General features: G+C 41.7%; 2 protein-coding genes across 2 annotated transcripts in view; one reads left to right on the top strand and one right to left on the bottom strand.

Annotated features, from left to right (window-relative positions):
• NUP210L (nucleoporin 210 like) overlaps window positions 1-16,731 on the top strand; it is a 135,141-nt gene extending 118,410 nt beyond the window's left edge. The window contains exons 36-40 of the mRNA XM_020991696.2: window positions 8,021-8,271; window positions 13,837-14,044; window positions 15,331-15,435; window positions 16,389-16,463; window positions 16,543-16,731. Coding sequence (XP_020847355.1) covers window positions 8,021-8,271; window positions 13,837-14,044; window positions 15,331-15,435; window positions 16,389-16,463; window positions 16,543-16,640 — 737 coding nt within the window. The 3' untranslated portion in view covers window positions 16,641-16,731. The remainder of the gene's footprint in view (window positions 1-8,020; window positions 8,272-13,836; window positions 14,045-15,330; window positions 15,436-16,388; window positions 16,464-16,542) is intronic.
• A 155-nt stretch (window positions 16,732-16,886) lies between these two features.
• On the bottom strand, window positions 16,887-18,564 carry RPS27 (ribosomal protein S27). The gene is made up of 4 exons (XM_020991704.2): window positions 18,496-18,564; window positions 18,166-18,275; window positions 17,506-17,616; window positions 16,887-16,968 (listed from the first exon to the last, which is right to left on the bottom strand). Exons 2-4 carry the CDS (start codon window positions 18,182-18,184, stop codon window positions 16,940-16,942), a joined length of 159 nt encoding a protein of 52 aa, XP_020847363.1. The 5' UTR covers window positions 18,185-18,275; window positions 18,496-18,564; the 3' UTR covers window positions 16,887-16,939.
• Between the last annotated feature and the right edge of the window lie 1,195 nt (window positions 18,565-19,759).

The raw sequence follows: 19,759 nt of genomic DNA, 5'->3' as shown, positions 1-19,759 counted from the left end.
CGAGGACTGCTGAGTGGGTGAAGAGGAGGGAGTAACAGATAACAAGGCTGGGAAGATGGGTCGGAGCCTTGAGGGCCAAACAGGAGAGTTTGGTTTTAATCCTAGAGGTAAAAGGGAACCACTGGCATTTAATTCACCTGGGGAATGATGTGACCGGAGCTAGACTCACTTCAACAAGTATGTGGTTGATGTGTCGGAGTAAGGGAAGGAGAGAGGGAACATGTAAGTGCCACTATGTGCCAGGCACTGCGCTAGGTGCTCTTCAAATATTCTCATTCAGTCCTCACAACAACCCTGGTAGATAAGTGCTGTTATTGTCCCCATTTTACAGTTGAACAAACTGAGATAGATAGCTTAAATGATTGGCCCAGGGTCACACAGCTAGGAAGTTCCTGAGGCCAGATTTAAACTTGGGTCTTCCTTGCTCCAGGCCTAGTGTTCTCTCTCCATTGTGCCACCTACCTGCCTCCACCTCACTTAATGGGTAGACTTGAGGCAGAGACTCCAGTTGGAAGATTATTGCATCAGTCCAAGCAAGGTATGATGTGTCTGAACTCTGGTGGTAGCTGTGCAAAGGAAAGAAGGGAATAGATATGAGGTAGAGGCCTCTGATTGGGTGGTGGCAATGGGAATAAAGAAGGAAATGAATGCAAGGGATGTACAAAGGTAGATGTAACAGGACTTGTTAATTGTAAGTTCTTATAAGAAGTGTGTTAGATCAGGAGGACCTGAGTTCAAATCTGGCCTCAGACACATGACACTTACTAGCTGTGTGACCCTGGGCAAGTCACTTAACCCTGATTGCCTCACCCAAAGTCAAAAAAAAAAGTGTGATCATGAGTTTCAGACTTGGGGAATTGTCAAATTTATGGTGCTAATAGGACATATGTAGGTAGATATATCCCGTGTGTTGCTGGAAATGTAGGTCTGGAGTTTAGAAAAGACTGAGAGAGAGAGAGAGAGATGTGTACACACACACACACACACACACACACACACACACTGTCATTGTTCAGTTGTGTCTGACTCTTCATAATCCAGGGATCATACTGTCCATGAGATTTTCTTGGCAAAGATACTAGAGTGGTTTGCCATTTCCTTCTCCAGTTTTATGCAGGCAGGGGTTAAGTGACTTGGCTAGGGTCACACAGTGAGTGTCTCAGGTCATATTTAAACTCTGGCCTTTCTGAGTCCAGACCCAGCGCTCTATCTGCTGCACCGCCTAGCTGCCCCATATATATACATACACGTATATATGTACACATGCACTTTTTTTTTCCAAAATAATCTATATAGAAGTGGTAATTGAAGCCTTGGGAATGAATGTGATCAGCAATGGAGAAAGTATATGTAGAGAAAAGGACCAAGGACAGAACTTTGTGAAGCAGGCGAGGAAAAGGAGAAAGAAAAGTTAGAAAACCAGGAGTGCTGTATCACTGAAGCCAAGGCACTGGCCTCTGCTCTTCCTCTCACAGGATATTCCCTGTCCCCTCTCTGTGTCTTTACATAGTACCTTTGGTAACTTCGTTTCCCCGTATATGGAATGAAAGCCTCACCTCCTTTTCTTAGAACCTTAAGCTCAACTCAGATGCCATTTCATAGGTGAGATCTTTCCCAATTCCTCTAGCTTCTTGTGTCTCCATTCCTCCCCTGTCTGCCCCTTGAAAATACCTTGTATTTACTTGTGTGTGTGACAGGTGGTGTGTGTGTGATAACTGAGCTAACAGAAGCCATAGGCCTCTACCGCTTGCTGCTTTCTGCAAACTATAGAGAAGCAAAGGAGTGCAGCATTGTGTCTCTGTGTGTATATGTTTGAATTTACCATTTTATTTAAATTTTTTAAATTCTGAACTTAAATACCCCAAAATATAAACATTTCCATCTACACAGCAGACCACAAAAAGAGGATTGCATATGAAGCTGATGGAGTGCTTGGGGCCCCAGCCCTAAGATCATGTCTCTGGAAGCCTCCCAGTTTCTCAGTAGGCCCCCGTCCTGTGAGAAAATTTTCTCTTGTTTCACAACACATTCTCTTACCACGACAGACTTTTGTCATTGGCTGGCCCAAGGACTCTTCCTCCTACCACATCCCCAAGGTCCATGCCTCTGACAACTCCCTCAATGTCTGATATACTCCCTACACTTTCCCATGCATTGCTCCCAAAGACATGTGGACAGGGGCACCTAGGTAGCACAGTGGATGGAGCACTGGCCCTGAAGTCAGGGGGACCTGAGTTCAAATGCGGCCTCAGACCAAACACTTGACACTTACTAGCTGTGTGACCCTGGGCAAGTCACTTCACCCCAATTGCCTAAAAAAAAAAAAAGGAACCAAAGACATCTGGACCCTTAGATTCCCTAATTAGTATCCCTGGCATTCCTTTCCCGTGCCACTTTTCCACATAAACCCCAGCACCCATCCTTAGTCTCTCTCAGATTCCATAAGGACCCTTGCCTGCTTTTGCTAAAGTGTTAACAATAAACTTTTTGCCACTTAACTAAGAGGTTTGAGTGTGTGAATTCATTTAAGGCAACTCTGCCTTAGAATTCTTGGGGTCTTAGCACCCCCAAAACATTTTCCAAACCATGAATCAGCATTTTATATCATGTCCTTTTTTCAGTCTGTAATAAACTCCACATACTACTTTCAAAGCTGTCCTGCTTGTCTGTGCTTCTTTCTGATCTTCCTTCAGTTCTCTGCGCATTACTAAAAATGTTTCAGTCACCCACTTCTTTGGGGAATTATTGCTGTCCCCCTAACTAAAAACAAAAGAAAAAAATCCTTGTGGTAAAATCACACAAAATGAACACACACAGTGGCCATTACGCACATTGAGACCATCACCAAAACCTTGGTCAGGAGGGGGTAAACATACTTCAGCATAGACCCTCTTAGAGGCACAAGGGTCATTGGATGGAATAGAGTTCTTCAATTTTTCAAGCTTGTTTTTTTCTTCACTATGTTGTCATTGTATAATTTGTTCTCCTAATTCTGTTCATTTCACTTTACATCAGTTCACATGAGTCAGAATTCTCTGGAAGAGTCTCTTTTGTCCTTTCTTCCCATACTATAATATTCCATTATATTCATATACGGCTATTTGTTCAGCCATTTTCCACTTGATGGACACCCCCTTCGATTCTTGTTCTTTGCTTTTCCTTCTCATTTTCTCTTCAGCATCAGGAAATTGGTTTTGCTTGCAGCTGTTCCCTTCCTTCTAATCCTCCCCTACCTCACCATTGTGTTTGATGTGTTTCTATATCAAAATTTTGGGAGAGGGAGTGTATATTCAAACCTCCTTTTTGTTCATTTCAGATAAAACTGAGATTCTCCCACTGTCCACTTCCCTACCCCTTCTTCTGTATATATTTGTTCTGCTCACACACCCCAGTTATGAGAAAGACCCTCTTCTTCCTTTTCTGTAGACTAGTGTATTCCTTTTACCACCCTTCTGTCTCTTCCCACTTTTTAAACCTACAATGCCATACCAGTCTTCTCCTCGTCCTCTGCTTTTCTTACTTAACTCTTTAGTATCCTTTGATGACAGTGAGATTCTGAAGAGATATTTGTTTCTTCTCCCCCTTTAGAAGGTTAGCACCACATCATCACGCAGCCCCTTGCAGCTGCTCCAGTAAATCGACCTTTCTGGGTTTCTTTTCACTTGTGTTTGTATTTTAAAGTTCCTGCTCAGTTCTGGTCTTTTCATCAGGAATGCTTAAAAGTTCCCCATTCCATTTAAGGTCTATTTTTTCCCCAGTAGGATTATACTTGGTTTTGCAGGGTGTTATTCTTGGTTGTAAGTCTCTATCTTTTGCCTTTTAGAGTATTATATTCCTACATCTCCTCTCATACTGAAAGTAAAAAACTGCCAGGTCTTGTGTGATCCTTCTTTCTAGATGCTTACAGTATTTTTTTCTTTGATGTAGAAAATAGATTTTGGCTGTTATATTCCTGGAAATTTTCCTTTTGAGTTTTATTTCAGGAGACTATTGGTAGATTTTTATCTTCACTTTGCCTTCCAGTTCAAAGAGATCTGGGCAGTTTTCATTTATTTTCTTGAAATACAATGTCCTGAACTTTTTTTTTTTTGGCTAGGCAGTGGGGTTAAGTGACTTGCCCAGGGTCACACAGCTAGTAAGTGTCAAGTGTCTGAGGCCACATTTGAACTCAGGTCCTCCTGAATCCAGGGCCAGTGCTCTATCCACTGGGCCACCTAGCTGCCCCTACTCCATTGATTCTTATATTATCTCTCTTTGACCTGTTTTCCAGGTCTGTTTTCTATGCCAGCTATCTTCTGTCTTTTCAGTCTTTTTGATTTTTCTAATATTTTTGGTTATCTCATGGAGTCATTTATTTTCATTTAGTCTAATCTAGTTTTCAGGAAGTATATTATTTGGGTAAGGTTTGCTACTTTCTTTTCTAATCTGTTCACTCTCCTTCCATTTCTTTCCTCTAGAGCTTTTATTTCATTTTTGTGGAAAATCCATTTTTTCCCTGTAAGTCTTTGCTTGCAGTTATTACAATTACTTTTTTTTCTTCTAGGCTGGATTTTTGGGCCTCTCTAGATCTACGATTTTTTTTTTATTAGTATAGTGGTCAATGTCTTCATTGGTTTATTCATCTCTCCAGCTTTAGTTCCTGAATTAGGGTTTTGTACCAAAGCTAGATTTTGTCTCCTGCTAGGATTTTGGGTGGGTTGATGGCCCCCCTACCCCCCTTGTTTTTGTTCTGTGTAACTTTAATTCCCTATGCTGACCTCCACATCCTAAGGTCAGAATTCCTGGATCTTTGAGGTTCAGTGTGCTGAATTTTTTTTTCTTCCTACAAAGGGATATTTACTTCAATAGCAAAACCAAAATACAAACATTTCCCCTACTATCTCCACAGCATGCTTTCTCCTATATCACTTCAGTCTTTGGGGTAGTAGACACAAAGTTTAGCTAAGGTCTATATTGTATTGGTCCCCCAAGTTCATGTATAAATGTGGCATGACTGCACGGTGAGTCCTTCTGCTGGCCTGGGGTCCCAAAGGACAGTCATTGTTTGGTCCCTGGAACATTAATTCTATAACAGCTACAAAGCCTAGCCTGGTTTCTCTTTCTTGCATTCCTGTGGCTTACTCTTCCAACCAAGGTCAGAAACTTCACCCCACCCCCACACACCTAAAATGGAAAAGAGAAAATGAAAAACGCCAGTGATGGAAACTCATTTCTCCGAGGGCCATAGGACCTCAAAGGGGAAAGGCCCTAGGGCCCTTCCCTTTACTGCACAGTTCCTCCCTTTATGCTATGAGAGAATCACCCTGAGTTCCCCTATTTGCTAATGGAGCATACAGCCAGAGTGCTGGATTGTTAGGCTCTACCTATGGCATCCCTGGACAGAGTTCTAGGGGCCTCAGAGCCCCTGGGTACCCGAGTTGTCTACAAGTTTAGCTTTGTTCTGCCACACTGGTCCCTGCCAATCTGATCACTTCCAGGGTGCCCACTTTGTGCTACCAACCACCCTGGAGCTTTCTGGTGGGGGTGGGGAAGGAAGCTGCACTCTTGCTACCTCCAGACACAGAGACTCACAGGCTATTCATATTTCTGGCCCGTCTCTGGTCACAATGGAAGGCTGCCGGCTTGTTTACCTAAGTTGACCATAGCTTTGCTAATAGTTCCCTGCTGACTTTTTGTGCAGTTCTGGGGTAGAAGTCATTTACTGTAGTTTCTCATATTTCTTGATCACTATTCAGTGTGATGCAAATCTCAGATTTTACTAAAGTACTTCTGGCAGGGCTGGGCAGTCTGATATGATTCATGCAGCCATCTTGGCTGGAAGCATACAGCATGTATTCTGAGGTCGCCAGCCTGGTGGCTCCATCAGAGTATTCAGTGCATATGCTCAGGCTTTCCCAACAGATACAGACAGCATCCCCACTCCTCACCAAACGCTGCTGTCCTGAAAGTGCTTAGATTACTCTCCCTCCCGATGCCCTGAGCCCTCCTAGGCTTGTGGGCAGTGTAGTTGGCCCCCATTTCATTATTGATCTAGGGGAATGAACATGGATCATTAAAATGATGGAAATCTCAATTTGATTTACCCTACCTCACTTTTGAACTATTCCTTTCAATCTGTCCAACTCTATAGTTAATATCACTCTATAGGCTAACCACACCGTATCCACACAGTTCTGGAACCATTAAAATCAAATGTGCCAATGTCCCTGGAACGTAATCTAGGGCTGTCAATCTACTCCTCACTGACCTCATGCACCATCTGTGTAACTTTCTGGGCCAGAGTATCTCTCCCTGGCTGCTGCTCACCTATGTATGTTGTCTTTTTCCTGTTAGAATGTTTGTACAGTATTTGTAACCCTAGCACTCATTGCAGTACCTGGCACGTAGTAAATGCTCAATAAATGCTCTGCTGGCATCTTTCAAATAAAAAAATGTTTCCCAGATTTGGACTGGCATCCAGTTGAATTAATTTACCAGTATATTTGTCTTGAAACACTGTTGCAGATGGGTACTCAGTCCAGAACTGAACAGGAGAAAGAGATTTTGGAAAATGTACAGCATTTTCAGTGATCTCTTCCACACAAAAAAATTTAAACATCAATATTATTGCATTATTCTTTGTATAGCTATGAATCAGGAAACATCAGGATCTCATTTTGAATAAAAATTTCAGGTGCCCCAAAGGGCAGTGGGAAAGCTGTCTGTTGGATGAAGGAAGCAGCCAGATTGCAGGGTTTAGAAGCAAGTGAGAGGAGAGGAAGTGGAGGCACTAAATTTAGCCTTTTAAAGAGTTTAGCTGAGAAAGAGGTAAGAAATAAAAGACAATAGAAAGAGTTAGTGAGGATTTCTTAAGGATGGGGGAGGCTTTGGAGTCTTTCTACTGAGAAGGGAATGAACTGATAGAGTTTGAAAAGAAAGAGAGAATGACATTGGGGGTAATCTGCTAATGAAGATAGGAAGATATAAGATCAAAGGTATATGTAGAAGAGGTGTCCTTGGCGAAGAGAAGGATCACCTCTTCATCAGATCCTGGAATGAAAAAGGAGATAGCAGGGGATGATGTCAAAGACATGTGAGATGAGAACAGAAGCTTTCAGAGAATGGCCTCAATTTTTTTTAGTGAAGTAGGACTTGTAAGTCCTCAGCTGAGAATGAGAGATGTGGTACTGAGGGAGACTTGAGATAGGAGAAGATTTGGAATGGGCACTGGTATAGGATAGAGAGTAGCTGCTCTAAAGGCCGAGCTGAAATTAGATAACATAAACTTGCAGTAGATTCAGCACAGTTTGTTAATTCCTCTAGCCTCTGTTTGGTATCAGGTAAACCAGAGCAAAGAAGACAGATGATGGGAGTAGTACAGGGATGGCACTTCCTAGAACATGGAAAATGATGCCACAGAATGAAGTGTTGATGGGTAGCAAACTACACTGATGAAAGGAATCAGTACATCAAGGAATACATCACCGTTGAATTATGGAAAAGGCGAGAAACCTTTGGAAGAAATCATCAACAGGACTTCATGACTGATTGAGTATCAGGGCAAAGGAAAAAGATGAGTCAAAATTACTGAGGTTTTGAACTTGCCTGACTCAAGTGTGACAGCACCACTGACAGAAATTAGGAGGGTGAGCCAGAGAGAAAATCATGAGTTAAAATCCATTTCAAGTTGATTGCCTTCTTTAAGAAGTCACTTCACTACCTGCCTTTCTTTCCTATTCCATTAGCCCCAACATTCTCAGTTTGTATTACTCTATACTTGTTGATATGTTGCTTTTTAAGTATCTGTCAATAATTTTCACATATATATGTTCATTTGTACATACATTCTATTTCTTTGGTATTCCCCTGCTTAGGCCAGAAGTCTATGAAATAGATACTCAACACTGATTAAATTTTCATTCTCTCTAATTCCCCTCTCCTTTCCCTAAGTTTATATGCTATCTTTCCTACCCTGTCTCTTTCAGACTGACCGCTAAGAGCCCTGTGAAATTTCCTGCTAAATATTTCCCTCTCTCTGTAGGGGTTTATGTCTGCCTAATCACAGTCCAACCACAGTCTGAGGAGCTTCTTCAAACCCTGAGTGTGGCTGACACCTCAGTCTATGGGTGGGCCACGCTCATCAGTGAGCGTAGCAAGAATGGCATGCAAAGAATCCTCATTCCCTTCATCCCTGCATTTTACAACAACCAGACAGAATTGATTCTTAGCAGCAAACAAGACGTCGGAGAGATAAGAGTTCTAGGAGTGGAGAGAGTGTTAGAGAAACTGGAGGTATGTTTTAGGATGAACCAAAAAGAAGGGAAAATAAATTTAAAAATAAGATCTATACTCTTAGTGCAGATGGTAAAAGGAATTCGTGAAAATCTACTCACAACAACATTCTGTTTTGGAATCTTGTGTCCTGCTCTAGGATATACAGCTTAAGGATGTAAAAGGTGTGAAAATGTGAAGTGTTCACTGTTTGTCGTTGTTTGGTCATTTTCAGTCATGTCTGACTTCATGACTCCATTTGGGGTTTGCTTGGCAAAAATACTACAGCAGTTTGCCATTTTCTTCTCCAGCTCATTTTACATATGAGGAAACTGAGGAAACAGGGCTAAGTGACTTGCCCAGGGTCAGACACTGGTAACTGTCTGAAGTCAGATTTGAACTCAAGAATATGAGTTTTCCTGACTCCAGACTGGTCCTCTATCCACTATGCCACCTTGCTGCCCACATGTTCTACCATAGATACATGCAAATAATTTTAAAGGATTGGAAAGAAATAGTAAAGGACATGACCTGGAGATGAGAAACCTGAGGGAATTAAAGTTCTTAAGCTGAAAATAGTAATGAGCTGATTGTTCTTCATCTTCGAAGAGATCGGGACAAAACTGAATTGGAGTAGTTAAAATTAAACAGAAAGAAGAGTTCCCTTCCTTGTATTTACCACAGGGAAATTGTCTATTCCTCCTTAGAGATCTTTGAGTGGGTTAGCCCTGCCCCATCCTGTAGTTTGTTTGGCAGAATAAAACCTGAAGGTGGGGGAGAAATGAATAGGATGGACTTAGAGAGGTTTTCCAGTATTAGCTAATTACTAGTACAAGAAACTCAGAATTTTTACTAATATTTTTGAAACTCCTTTTTAACATTGCAGTAAATATTCTTCAGCTTTCATGCTCTGAGCAATACCACATGATACTTCTAATAATCACAAGCCTCAACAATCCATTAGGATTAGCACTTTGGAGCCATTTTAAAAATTCTAGGTAAAAACATATGTTTCTTTTCCGTCCTGCGAATATACAGATAGGCTAGGTCTGACTGTTCCCTCTTCACTCCTTCACTACTTAAATGAGGCAAAATGGGGACAGGAATTATTCTTCCCATTTCACAAATGGGGAGAAAATTAGATTAGGTGACTTATTTGTATCAGTAGTACACCTAAGGCTCCCTGCTTCTGTTAAATACCCAGAGACCCTGCTTAGTCCAGTACCCTAACCCCTTCTCCCACTTTCTTCTCTTCTACATCCCCCAGCATCCTGGGTTCCCTTCAACTAGGTAACTACAGTGGAAAGGGTTTGAAAAGGATGGAGTTGATTATATTAAATTTAAAAGTTTTTGCAGAAACAAAAACAATGCAACCAAGATTAGAAGGAAAGCAGAAATCTGGGAAACAATTTTTATAGCAAGTATTTCTGATAAAGTCTTCATTTCTCAAATATTAAAAAAACTGAGTCAAATTTATAAGAATACAAGTCATTCCCCAATTGATAAATGGTCAAAGGATATATGAACAGGTAGTTTTCAGATGAAGAAATCAAAGCTATCTATAGTCATATGAAAAAATGCTCTAAATCACTTTCATGAGAGAAATTAAAACAACTCTGAGGTACCACCTCATACCTATCCAATTGGCTAATATGACAAAAAAGGGAAAATGATAAATATTGGAGGGGATGTGGGAAAACTAAGACTCTAATGCACTGTTGGTAGAGTTATGAACTGATCCAACCATTTTGGAGAGCAATTTGGAACTATGCCCAAAGGTCAATCAAACTGTACATACCCTTTGATCCAGCAATACCACTACCAGGTCTGTTTCCCAGAGAGATTAAAAAAAAAAAAAGGACCTATTTGTACAAAAATATTTATAGCAACATCCATCTGCAGATGGAGATTTGATAGTGTCTGAATACAGATTGAAGCATACTTTTTTCACTTTCAAAAAAATGGATATTTATAGCAGCTCTTTTTGTGGTGGTAAAGAATTGGTAAGTGAGGGGATGTCCATCAACTGGGGAATGGCTGAACAAGTATGATTGTAATAGAATAATATTGTGCTATAAGAAATGATGAGCAAATGAAAAAATGGCCAATTTCAGAAAAAAGAAAGACTTAACGTGAACTAGTGCAAAGTAAAATGAGGAGAACCAGGAGAGAACATTGTATACAGCAACAGCAATGTTGTACGGGTGATCAACTGTGAATGACTTAGCTATTCTCAGCAATACAGTGATCAGAGACAGTTCCAGAGGATTCACGATGAAAAATGCTGTCCACATCCAGAGAAAGAACTGACGGCACCTGAATGCAGATTAAAGCATACTATTTTTCATATTTTTTAGTGTTTTTTTTTCCATTGGTCTGTTTCATCTTTCACAACATGACTAATATGGAATATGTTTTACATAATTGCACATATATAACCTATATCAAATTGCTTGCCATCTTAGGGAGTAGGGAGATGAGGAAGGAAGGGAGAAAATTTGGAACTCAAAATTTTATAAAAAATGAATGTTTAAAATTGTCTTTACATGTAAAATAAAATATTATTTTTTTCTTTTTTTCTTTTATTTTTTTTTTCATATGCTTTTGAGTTGAAAATTTTTTCTCCCTCTTTCTCCCCCCCCACCCTCCCCAAGACGGCGCACAATCTGACATAAGCTTTACATTTACATACCCATTAAACATATTTTCACATTAGTGAAGTTGTAAGTAAAAATTAAAACCAATAGGAAGAACCATCAGAAAGATGAAACAAAATTCAACTTAAGGTAAAAATAAGTGAGAGCAATTCAACTTCCATAGTTCTTTCTTTGGATGTGGACAGCATTTTCCATCCCGAGGACTCTGGAGATGTCTTAGATCCTCGTAATGCTGAGAAGGGTTCAGTTTAACATTCTTAGTCATTGCATAACATGGCTGCTATTGTATACAAAGTCCTCTGGGTTCTGCTCACTTCACTCAGCATCAGACCACATGTCTTCCCTGGTTTTTCTGAAGTCAGCCTGTTCATCATTTCTTATAGAACAATAGTATTCCATTACATTCATATACCACAACTTGCTCAGCCATTCCCCAATTGATGGGCATCCTCTTGATTTCCAATTCTTTGCCACCAGAAAAAGAGCTGCTATGAATATTTTTGTACATGTGGGTCCTTTTCCCATTTGTTTGATCTCTTTGGGATATAGCCCTAGAAGTGCTATTGCTGGATCAAAGGGTATGCACATAAAATATTATTTTAAAAAAGGATGAAGTTATCCCTGAAATAAGGCCACTACCCTTCTTTAGGTTTTCCAAGGGCTAGTATCCACTATTAACTATAGGAAAATAGAGAGTTTTAAAATAACCAGAGTTTAATTTTTCTAATTTTTTTCAAATGAAGGACCACCTTCTCTCCTTCCTACTTCCCTGACCTTCCTTGCCCTTCCCCTTCCCCCTGCAGAAAAAAAAAAATCTACAACTCTGTTACAGACATATATAGTCAAGCAAAAAAAAAATTTCCACATTGAGCCATATTCATTCTTGATCTATCACCTCTATCAAGAGGTGAGTAGCATATCATAGTTGGTTATTGAGTTGATCAGAATTCCTAAGACTTTCAAATTAATTTGTCTTTACAGTATTGTTGTTATTGTATAAATTATCCTGGTTCTAATCACTTAATTCCACATCAGTTCATGCAATTCTTTGCTAGTGTCTTTGAAACTATCCCCTTCATCATTTCCTATAGCACAAAAGTATTACATCACATTCATATACTACAGCTTGTTCAGCCTTTCCTCAGTTGATTGGTACACCCCTCCCAGTTTCTAATTCTTTTGCCACCTCAAAAAGAGCTGCTATATTTTTTATACATGTGGGTCCTAGGGGCAGGCAGCTAGGTGGCGCAGTGGATACAGCTCTCCAGCCTTGGAGTCAGGAGGACCTGAGTTCAAATCCAGTCTGACACTTGACACTAGCTTAACTATTTAACCCCGATTGCCTCATCAAAAGCACGCACGCCCGCGCGCGCGCGCGCACACACACACACACACACACACACACACACACACACACACACACACACACACACAAAGCCATGTGCTTAACCTATCCTATAGAGGTGCTCACACCTGTAGCTGCCAAAAGACTACATGTGGATCCTTTTCTTCTTTCTTTGATCTCTTTGGAGTATAGCTATAGTAATGGTGTCTTTGGGTCCAAAAGTATACATAGTTTACATAGCTTTTTAGACAGTTCCATATTGTTTTCCAGAGTGGCTGGACATTTCATGGCTCCACTAAAAGTATCTGTTGGTTTTGGTTAATGTATCTGTTTTCATATAGCCCCTACAACATTTGTCATTTTCCTTCTTTGTCAATTTTGCCATTCTGAAGGGTGTGAAGTAAAACCTCAGAATTGTTTTAATTCGCATTTTTCTAATTTTTAGTGATTTAGAGCATTTTTATAAGACTACTGATAGGTTGGATTTCTCTCTCTGAAAACTGCATTTTCATATTCTTTCACTATAAATTGGGGAATAACTCTTATCCCTATAACTCTGAATCAGTTCCCTAAAAAGGGTTAAATTTAAATATGTGAAATCTTTAGAACAGGGATTCTTTTTTTTTTTCCTCATCATGGACCCCTTTGTCAGTTGCATGAAGCCTCTGGATCCCTGAGAGTAATGGTTTATTGCCTACATTCATAATTGAAGAAAATGCTAAACTTCAGCTAAAGGTTAGTCAAAATAAAGATGTTATTTTTTCCCATGCAAGTTTACAGATCCCCTGAAACCTGAAGGGTCCATGGACCCCAGGTTAACAACTCCAGCTTTATACGGTAACCTTGTTTGTTGACTACATTAGCTTATTTCTGAAGTCCCTTCCAAAGCTAAATCCTTTTATCTTACGTAAGTAGTGCTGGACTTCATCTTTCTTTGTTCCTCTCTGTTGTCATTCCCTCATCTTTTTGGGCTTTGGGTTTTGGTGGGGGGTTGGGGATGTCATTTTGTTTTCGGGATATCAGGAGTCAGCTGTTCAAAACCCTCATTCTTTTTATCTGCTTAAGTCGCTTTCATGGGAAATTGAAGGAAAGCCTCTTCTCCAACTCTCATTCTGTTGGGGTAAAAAGAGGTGTGGTCCATCGAACCTACAAAGAACTAAGAAATGGTTATTCTATATCCATCCAATGTTCGATTCAGAGGCATAGGTAGAGGGTTAGTGACCAGGATTTTAACATCACCAGACACTAGTTTTCTGACCATTGCTAAGTCACCTATACTCTGGGCCTCGGTTTTCTTTCATGTAAAATTGGGTTAATACCTTATACCTCTCAGGCTTGGTGTAAGAGTATTTTGCATATCACAAACTTGTCACTCACCTCAGTGTAGTGGGGAACTGTGAAGATTCAGACTCAATGTCAGCGTTCCCCTTTTACATGCAGGAAAACTAAAGGTTTGTAGTCTCATAGTGAGCCATAGCCAGGTCTCCTTAGGATTCTCCTCCCAGCACTGCTGTGGGTATTGGAATGAAATATTTCTGAATTTCTTTCCTCTTCAAACAAGAGCTACTTTATTTTCTCTTCCAGGTTTTCCCTAGCTCTCCAGTCCTGGTCGTCTCTCCCCATAAGAGATCATCCCTCATTCCAGGGTTGGCCATCTACCCAGTTCGGGTTGTCAACTTCACATCACTCCAGCAGATGGCAGCTCCGGTCTTCATCAACATCTCCTGTACCCTGACAGGCCAGAGAGAGGCTGTGCTAGTGAGGGCAGTGATGGAGGAATCCAGCATGGGTGGTAATTTCCTGGATCCTTACTGAGATTCTTCTTTCTGGAGCATCTAAGGCCAAAACTTCTATTTCATTCAGTTTCTGCTAACAGAGATTTTAATCTAAGCCAAAAGCTATCCCATTGCAGGGGTGGGGGGTGGGGCGGGGGTGGAAGAACACGTTATTCCTACTTTAAGTAAAAGGAAACATAACCGAGGGCCACGATGATAACCCAGCACTTCATGAAATGCTCCCTTTCTTGTCGTCAAGCTCTAGTGGCCTTCCCAGCTTCCAAACTCAACATGTAATAAGGCTCATGATCTCCAGGTAGCCTTTCTTCATTTATAAACGATTTTGTTGCCTGCTTCCCCTAGCCCCACCTAGATCAGTATTTGTACATGTCATTATTTTGTTATGCTGCTTTATATTTATTTGCCTGGCATAAGTTCTTTTTTTTTTTTTTGGTATGTCATCATTTACTTTTTAAGCCAGGATAGAGTGCTAGGCCTGGAGTAAAAAGACTCATCTTTCCTAGTTCTAATCTGACCTCAGATACTTACTAGTTGTATGACCCCGGGCAAGTCACTTAACCCTGTTTGCATCCTCATCTGTAAAATAAGCTGGAGAAAGAAATGGCAAAGCACTCCAGTATCTTTGCCAAGAAAACCCCAAATGGGGTCACAAAGAGTCGGATCCAACTGAAATGACTGAACAAAGCACCCAAAGAATGCCTTTACAGCACCCAGCCCATGAGTCTGCTGGGTGGGCATTCAGTAATATTAACCAACAGTCCTGTAGCCAAGGACCCAAACCCAGCTTTCCAAGTTGTGTACTCTTCACCAGGGAGTTAACCTAGTTGAAGTTGTGGCCTTAGGAGTAGTCAGAAATAGATGCAAATGGGAATAGGGGACAGGGAGGGCAAATAGCCCATTGTCATGCCATTAGAGTATAATGTCTGAAGGGCTGGGACTCCATTTTACTCAGTTTTGTATTCCCCTAAATACCTAGCAGTGCTTCCCACATTAAAAGTATTCAGTGTTAACAGAACTGAACCATCACAAGTAACTATTTGCCAAGCCACCTTAGCCTAATTGCTAAGGAATAGACACCGTATTTTGGCTTTTGGAATGGATCAGTTAGATTAACTTACAGAAAAGGTTACTGTGCATGACTGTCCCAGGCCTTTCACACATTTTTGTTTTCCAAACTGCATCGAGGTTAGGCTTAAGTTACAGGCTCCATAAAGATTAGATATACCAATTATTCTCATATTTTAAAAAACCTAATTTTGCTTTATTCCTACAAAACATTTAGATCATTGTGACGATTCAAGTGTTATACATCAGCTGATTGTGTCTTACCAAGTTTTTCTCTTTACCATTTTTGCTGGTGTTGCATCAATAGCAATCTTCTTCCTAGGTGAGTTAACCAATGGATTAAATCTTGCCATGTTTCATTCCCCATCCATATTGTTTAAAAACAGTTTTCAGAAATGAGATGAATCCCTGATCGTGAGGGATAATTGTTTCCTACAATGTTCATCTAGCTTAGGCCAAATGTCTCACACAAAGTGCAGGCTCCTCTACAGTCTATAAAGGGCTTGCAGGAGGGGGAGTGGGGATTGAACTAGATGACTTTCGTTTCCCTCAACGACTCACTCACACACACACACAATACAGTCCTGTCCCAGCTTATTGATATTGGATCTTTTAGTGGAATTGATGGCTTCGTTCCACTCAAATGCTGAAACTGTATTATCTACTTGTTTAGACTTATGCACTGTGGTAACTTCATGAAGGACAGCTGTTCAAGCATTTTTTAAACATCTACTTATATGCAAGGAACAGAGGCAGTATAGCAGTGATGAGCTTGAGTCCAGGAGGCCTAGATTCAAATTTTCCTGATCTTGGGCCCTTCACTTTGAGCTCCCTGAAGCCAGGGACAGTGTTTTACTTTACTTTGTATCCCTGTCTCAGTACAGGGTTTGACAAACTATGACCTTTTGCTGATGGACTGACATCTTTGTAACTCCCTAGTACACAGTAGACATTTCATAAATGCTTTTTCATTCATCTCGGGTGGTGGAATCAAGGCACATCTCAGGTGGGAAATCCCAGAGTGTAACATACTTTTTAGACCAAAAATTTGTAATATAGAGCATGTTAAAGAATGAAACCCCTAAATATTAAGAAACCCTCATTCACATGTTTAACTCTAAAAGTCTAATTTTAGAGCATCTTTTCAGTGTGCCCCAAATCACAGCCTGCCACTTCCTCCCCCAAACACATTTTTTAAAAACCTTCACTCCTACCTCCATTATCGTTGTCTTAGTGACTTGAGTTTTCCTGACTGCTCCTTTTTCATTCTTCCAGCATACAATGCCTTCCTCAACAGGATCCAGACAGTTCCAGTTGTCTATGTCCCAACCCCAGGAAGTACACAACCAGGTAAAAATAACTTTGGGGATAACTCTTATCCTTACGTGAAAATCATACTGTCTTCAGCTGTCATCCTTTCTGTTTCTAGGTTACACTTATCCTTCCACAAACTGTCAATTCACAAATATACAACCTCCACCTGGCCAAAGCAGGCTGCAGTACTGGTTATGGAGTGTGAGGCATTAATCTGGCTACATTCAACAGTTGGGCTACTACAACTCAGCCCAAGTAGAACTGCCTCCCATCAAGGCAGTAGTGAAAACTCTAAATAAAGAGATCAAAACTGATGTTAATGCTTTCTCTTGTTGGTTTTATCTCCTGCTGCCCTCAAACCAATTTCATTAGTTGCAGCCTTCCAATTCTTCTAAGTCTTTACTGTTCACTATTGACAGGGCCACGCTTACAACATTAAAGAAGGACAGTGAACAAAACTGTATCAAATTTGTTTTATTCTTTACAGTTTCTCAGTCATCTCGATTCAGTCATTAGTGCTGCTTCCGTCTAAAGGAGCATCCTGGAGGAAAAGTAGTCAACTGTTAGTTGTCACCTTAGGTTACTAAACCAAACGATAAATTTCCCCACTCCAACCCCTGATGAACCTGGAGTTATGAAGACTCATCTTCCCAAGTTCAAATCAGGCCTCAGTCAATTAGCTGTGTGACCCTGGTCTAGTCACTTAACCTGGTTTGCCTCATTTTCTTTATCCATAAAATAAGCTGGATACAGAAATTGCAAACCACTCCAGCTTTGTTACAAGAAAACCCCAAATGGGGTTACAAAGAATCAGACAGGACTGAACAACAACAAACCTCTTAACCATTTTTTAAAAACTTCAAATTACCCTAATAATTCACTTTTTCCTGCTTTGACTTAACCTCCCCACCCATTGACAGCTAGGTTCTCTCTCAGAAAAGCCACAGAGATAATTTAACACCTCCTTTAAAGTTTTCAGTCATCTGCCGATTACAATCTTCTTAACTGTTCATCATCACAGAATTCACCAAAATCCACCTATTTCAGAAACCATAGGAGCACTAGCTTCAGCACTGACCTTCTGTAAGTCTTGCCTTTCCTCCAGTAGGCTGACAGAGCACAGTGGAGCATCCCACACAGAGAACCACTGTTTGTGCGTGGCTGAAGACAGTGGTGATTTTATAGCACCCTGAAAAGAGCACATCAGGAGTGAAGACAATGCCCACCACCTTTCCTCAATTATAAGCACGATGCCCCCTCCCCACACACAACCCTTCCAAAAACCAGCACAGCAGGGCCCTTAAAAGTTTGATGAGTTTTAAGATAGAGACAAGCCACGCCTCAATCCTATCAATAAAACACCAATTAAGAAAGCAGAAAGGGCTAATTGCCAGGCATAGACCAAGCAGCCCTCCCCCCAAAATATCAGGCAGTGACGTTTCTAGGCACAGCCCCCCAAAGACGCTTATTCTTCCACGATCCCCCCACGGCCGTCGTCCTGTTTGGAGATTTGAGGTCGTTGGGTCAGTATCCCCCGGGAAACGATATTAACACTTCTAGTGTAAAAAAAATGCCCCCCCCCACACACACACCCATCCCCCGCAGGACTGGGCGGGGGGCCCCCGAAAGCGCTCCGCAGCCGTGGGTGAGCATGAGCCGGAGTCACTGGGGCGCGTGACGACCGGGGGGGGGGTGGTCCCAAGCCGGACCACGCGGCGCCACCCGCGCGTGACCTCACCCGGGCACTTTACGTCCATGAAATACGAGTTCGGACTCTGCACCAGACGCTTCTTCTTGTGTTTCCGCTTCTCCTCCTCGGGGAGAGGGGTGCAGGAGGTCTTTGGCGAGCTGCGAGGGGGCGAAGAGGAACAGATTAGCGAGCACCGGGAGGGAGGGGAAAGGCAGCGGCCGCCATGTTAGAGCCCCATCTCCACCCTCGAGCACGGGGGCCCCGCTGCTGCCCGCGTAGCTTAGGCCGCAAGAGGGGCTGTAAGCAGGGGGCCCTTCGCGACCCGCAGACGATCTGGGGCAGGCAGAACATGGCTCCCTCGGAGCCCGAGCAACTCACAGGCATGGTGGCACGGGGAGATCTTCACCGCCGGAAAAGAGCGAAAGCGGAAATCCTGCTGCTTATATACTTCGTAATGGCGGAAGTGACGCACAGGTCTCGCCGGGCCACCATCTTGAGGAGGTCGTTCGTATCCTTGCCTGCCTATCTAACGGCTTCGTCCAAAAGGTGACGGTCATGTAAGGAAGGTCGCGGAGAGATTATGGTGTTTCTACGGCGCCTTCAATTTAGGCTGGTCATGTGGACATCTTGATGAATTAGCCTGTTCCCTGCCTCCCGTAGTGAGACGCCTGAGCAGAACGCCACAAATAGAAACTGGCTTAACAAATACCAGATGTAATCAAGTGGATGCGCCTGCTTTATGCCAGCTAGGTGGATAAAGTGCCAGGTCTGGATTTGGCCTCAGATACTTACTAGCTGTGTGACCCTGGGCAAGTCATTTAACCCTGTTTGCCTCAGTTTCCTCATCTGTAAAATGAGCTGGAGAAGGAAATGGTAAACCACTCCAGTATCTTTGCCAAGAATATGCCAGACCGTATCCCAAGCTCTGAGAATACAAAGGCAAAAGACAGTCCCTGCCCTCGAGACAATATGAAACCAACTATGTAGAAGTTAATGAGCATCAAGTGGCTGTTACGTGCCAGTCTAATGGAGAGACAACACGCATACAACTATGTACAGACAAGCTATAAAAGGATAAATTCAGAATAATTTCAGAAGGAAAGCTTAAGGTTAATGAGGACTAGAAAGGGCTTCTTGAAGGAGGTAGGACTTAAGCTGGGATTTGAGGACCTGAGCATTTGTACATATTCTCATCTTTTTGAGATTTTTTTTAAACCAAAGAAGCATCAACTTTGCAACCCATCAATTACTGAATATCTTTGGTAGGCAGCAATCTCATCTTATAGTGGATTGCCATTATAACAGTTTAGTCCAGAGGTATCAGAGATTGGATGTCAGCATGTTGTGACAAGTGAAATATTTTGTACTGGGTGCAGCTGCTGTCTGCTATATCACAAAGAGCCACATTGTGATAGGAAGCTAATGAAGAATTTGTATTTTCATCATGTTTGATTTTCCCCCAGTTATACACAGCTGTCTTGGAGCATCAATTAAAACGTTTAATGAAATCAAACTCTTTCAGAAGGTGGGACTTAAGCTGTGATTTGAAGGAAGACCCGGAAGCCAGGAGGTAGAGATGAGGAAGGAGAGAATTCCAGCCATGGGGGGAGGGGGGACAGCCAGTGGAAACAGAGTCAGGAGG

Source organism: Phascolarctos cinereus, unplaced genomic scaffold (genome assembly GCF_003287225.1).
Source record: "Phascolarctos cinereus isolate Bilbo 61053 unplaced genomic scaffold, phaCin_HiC Scaffold_5;HRSCAF=322, whole genome shotgun sequence".
NCBI classification, from domain to species: domain Eukaryota; kingdom Metazoa; phylum Chordata; class Mammalia; order Diprotodontia; family Phascolarctidae; genus Phascolarctos; species Phascolarctos cinereus.
The sequence above is the reverse complement of the archived record's forward strand: the minus strand, read 5'-3'. Positions and strand labels throughout refer to the sequence as shown.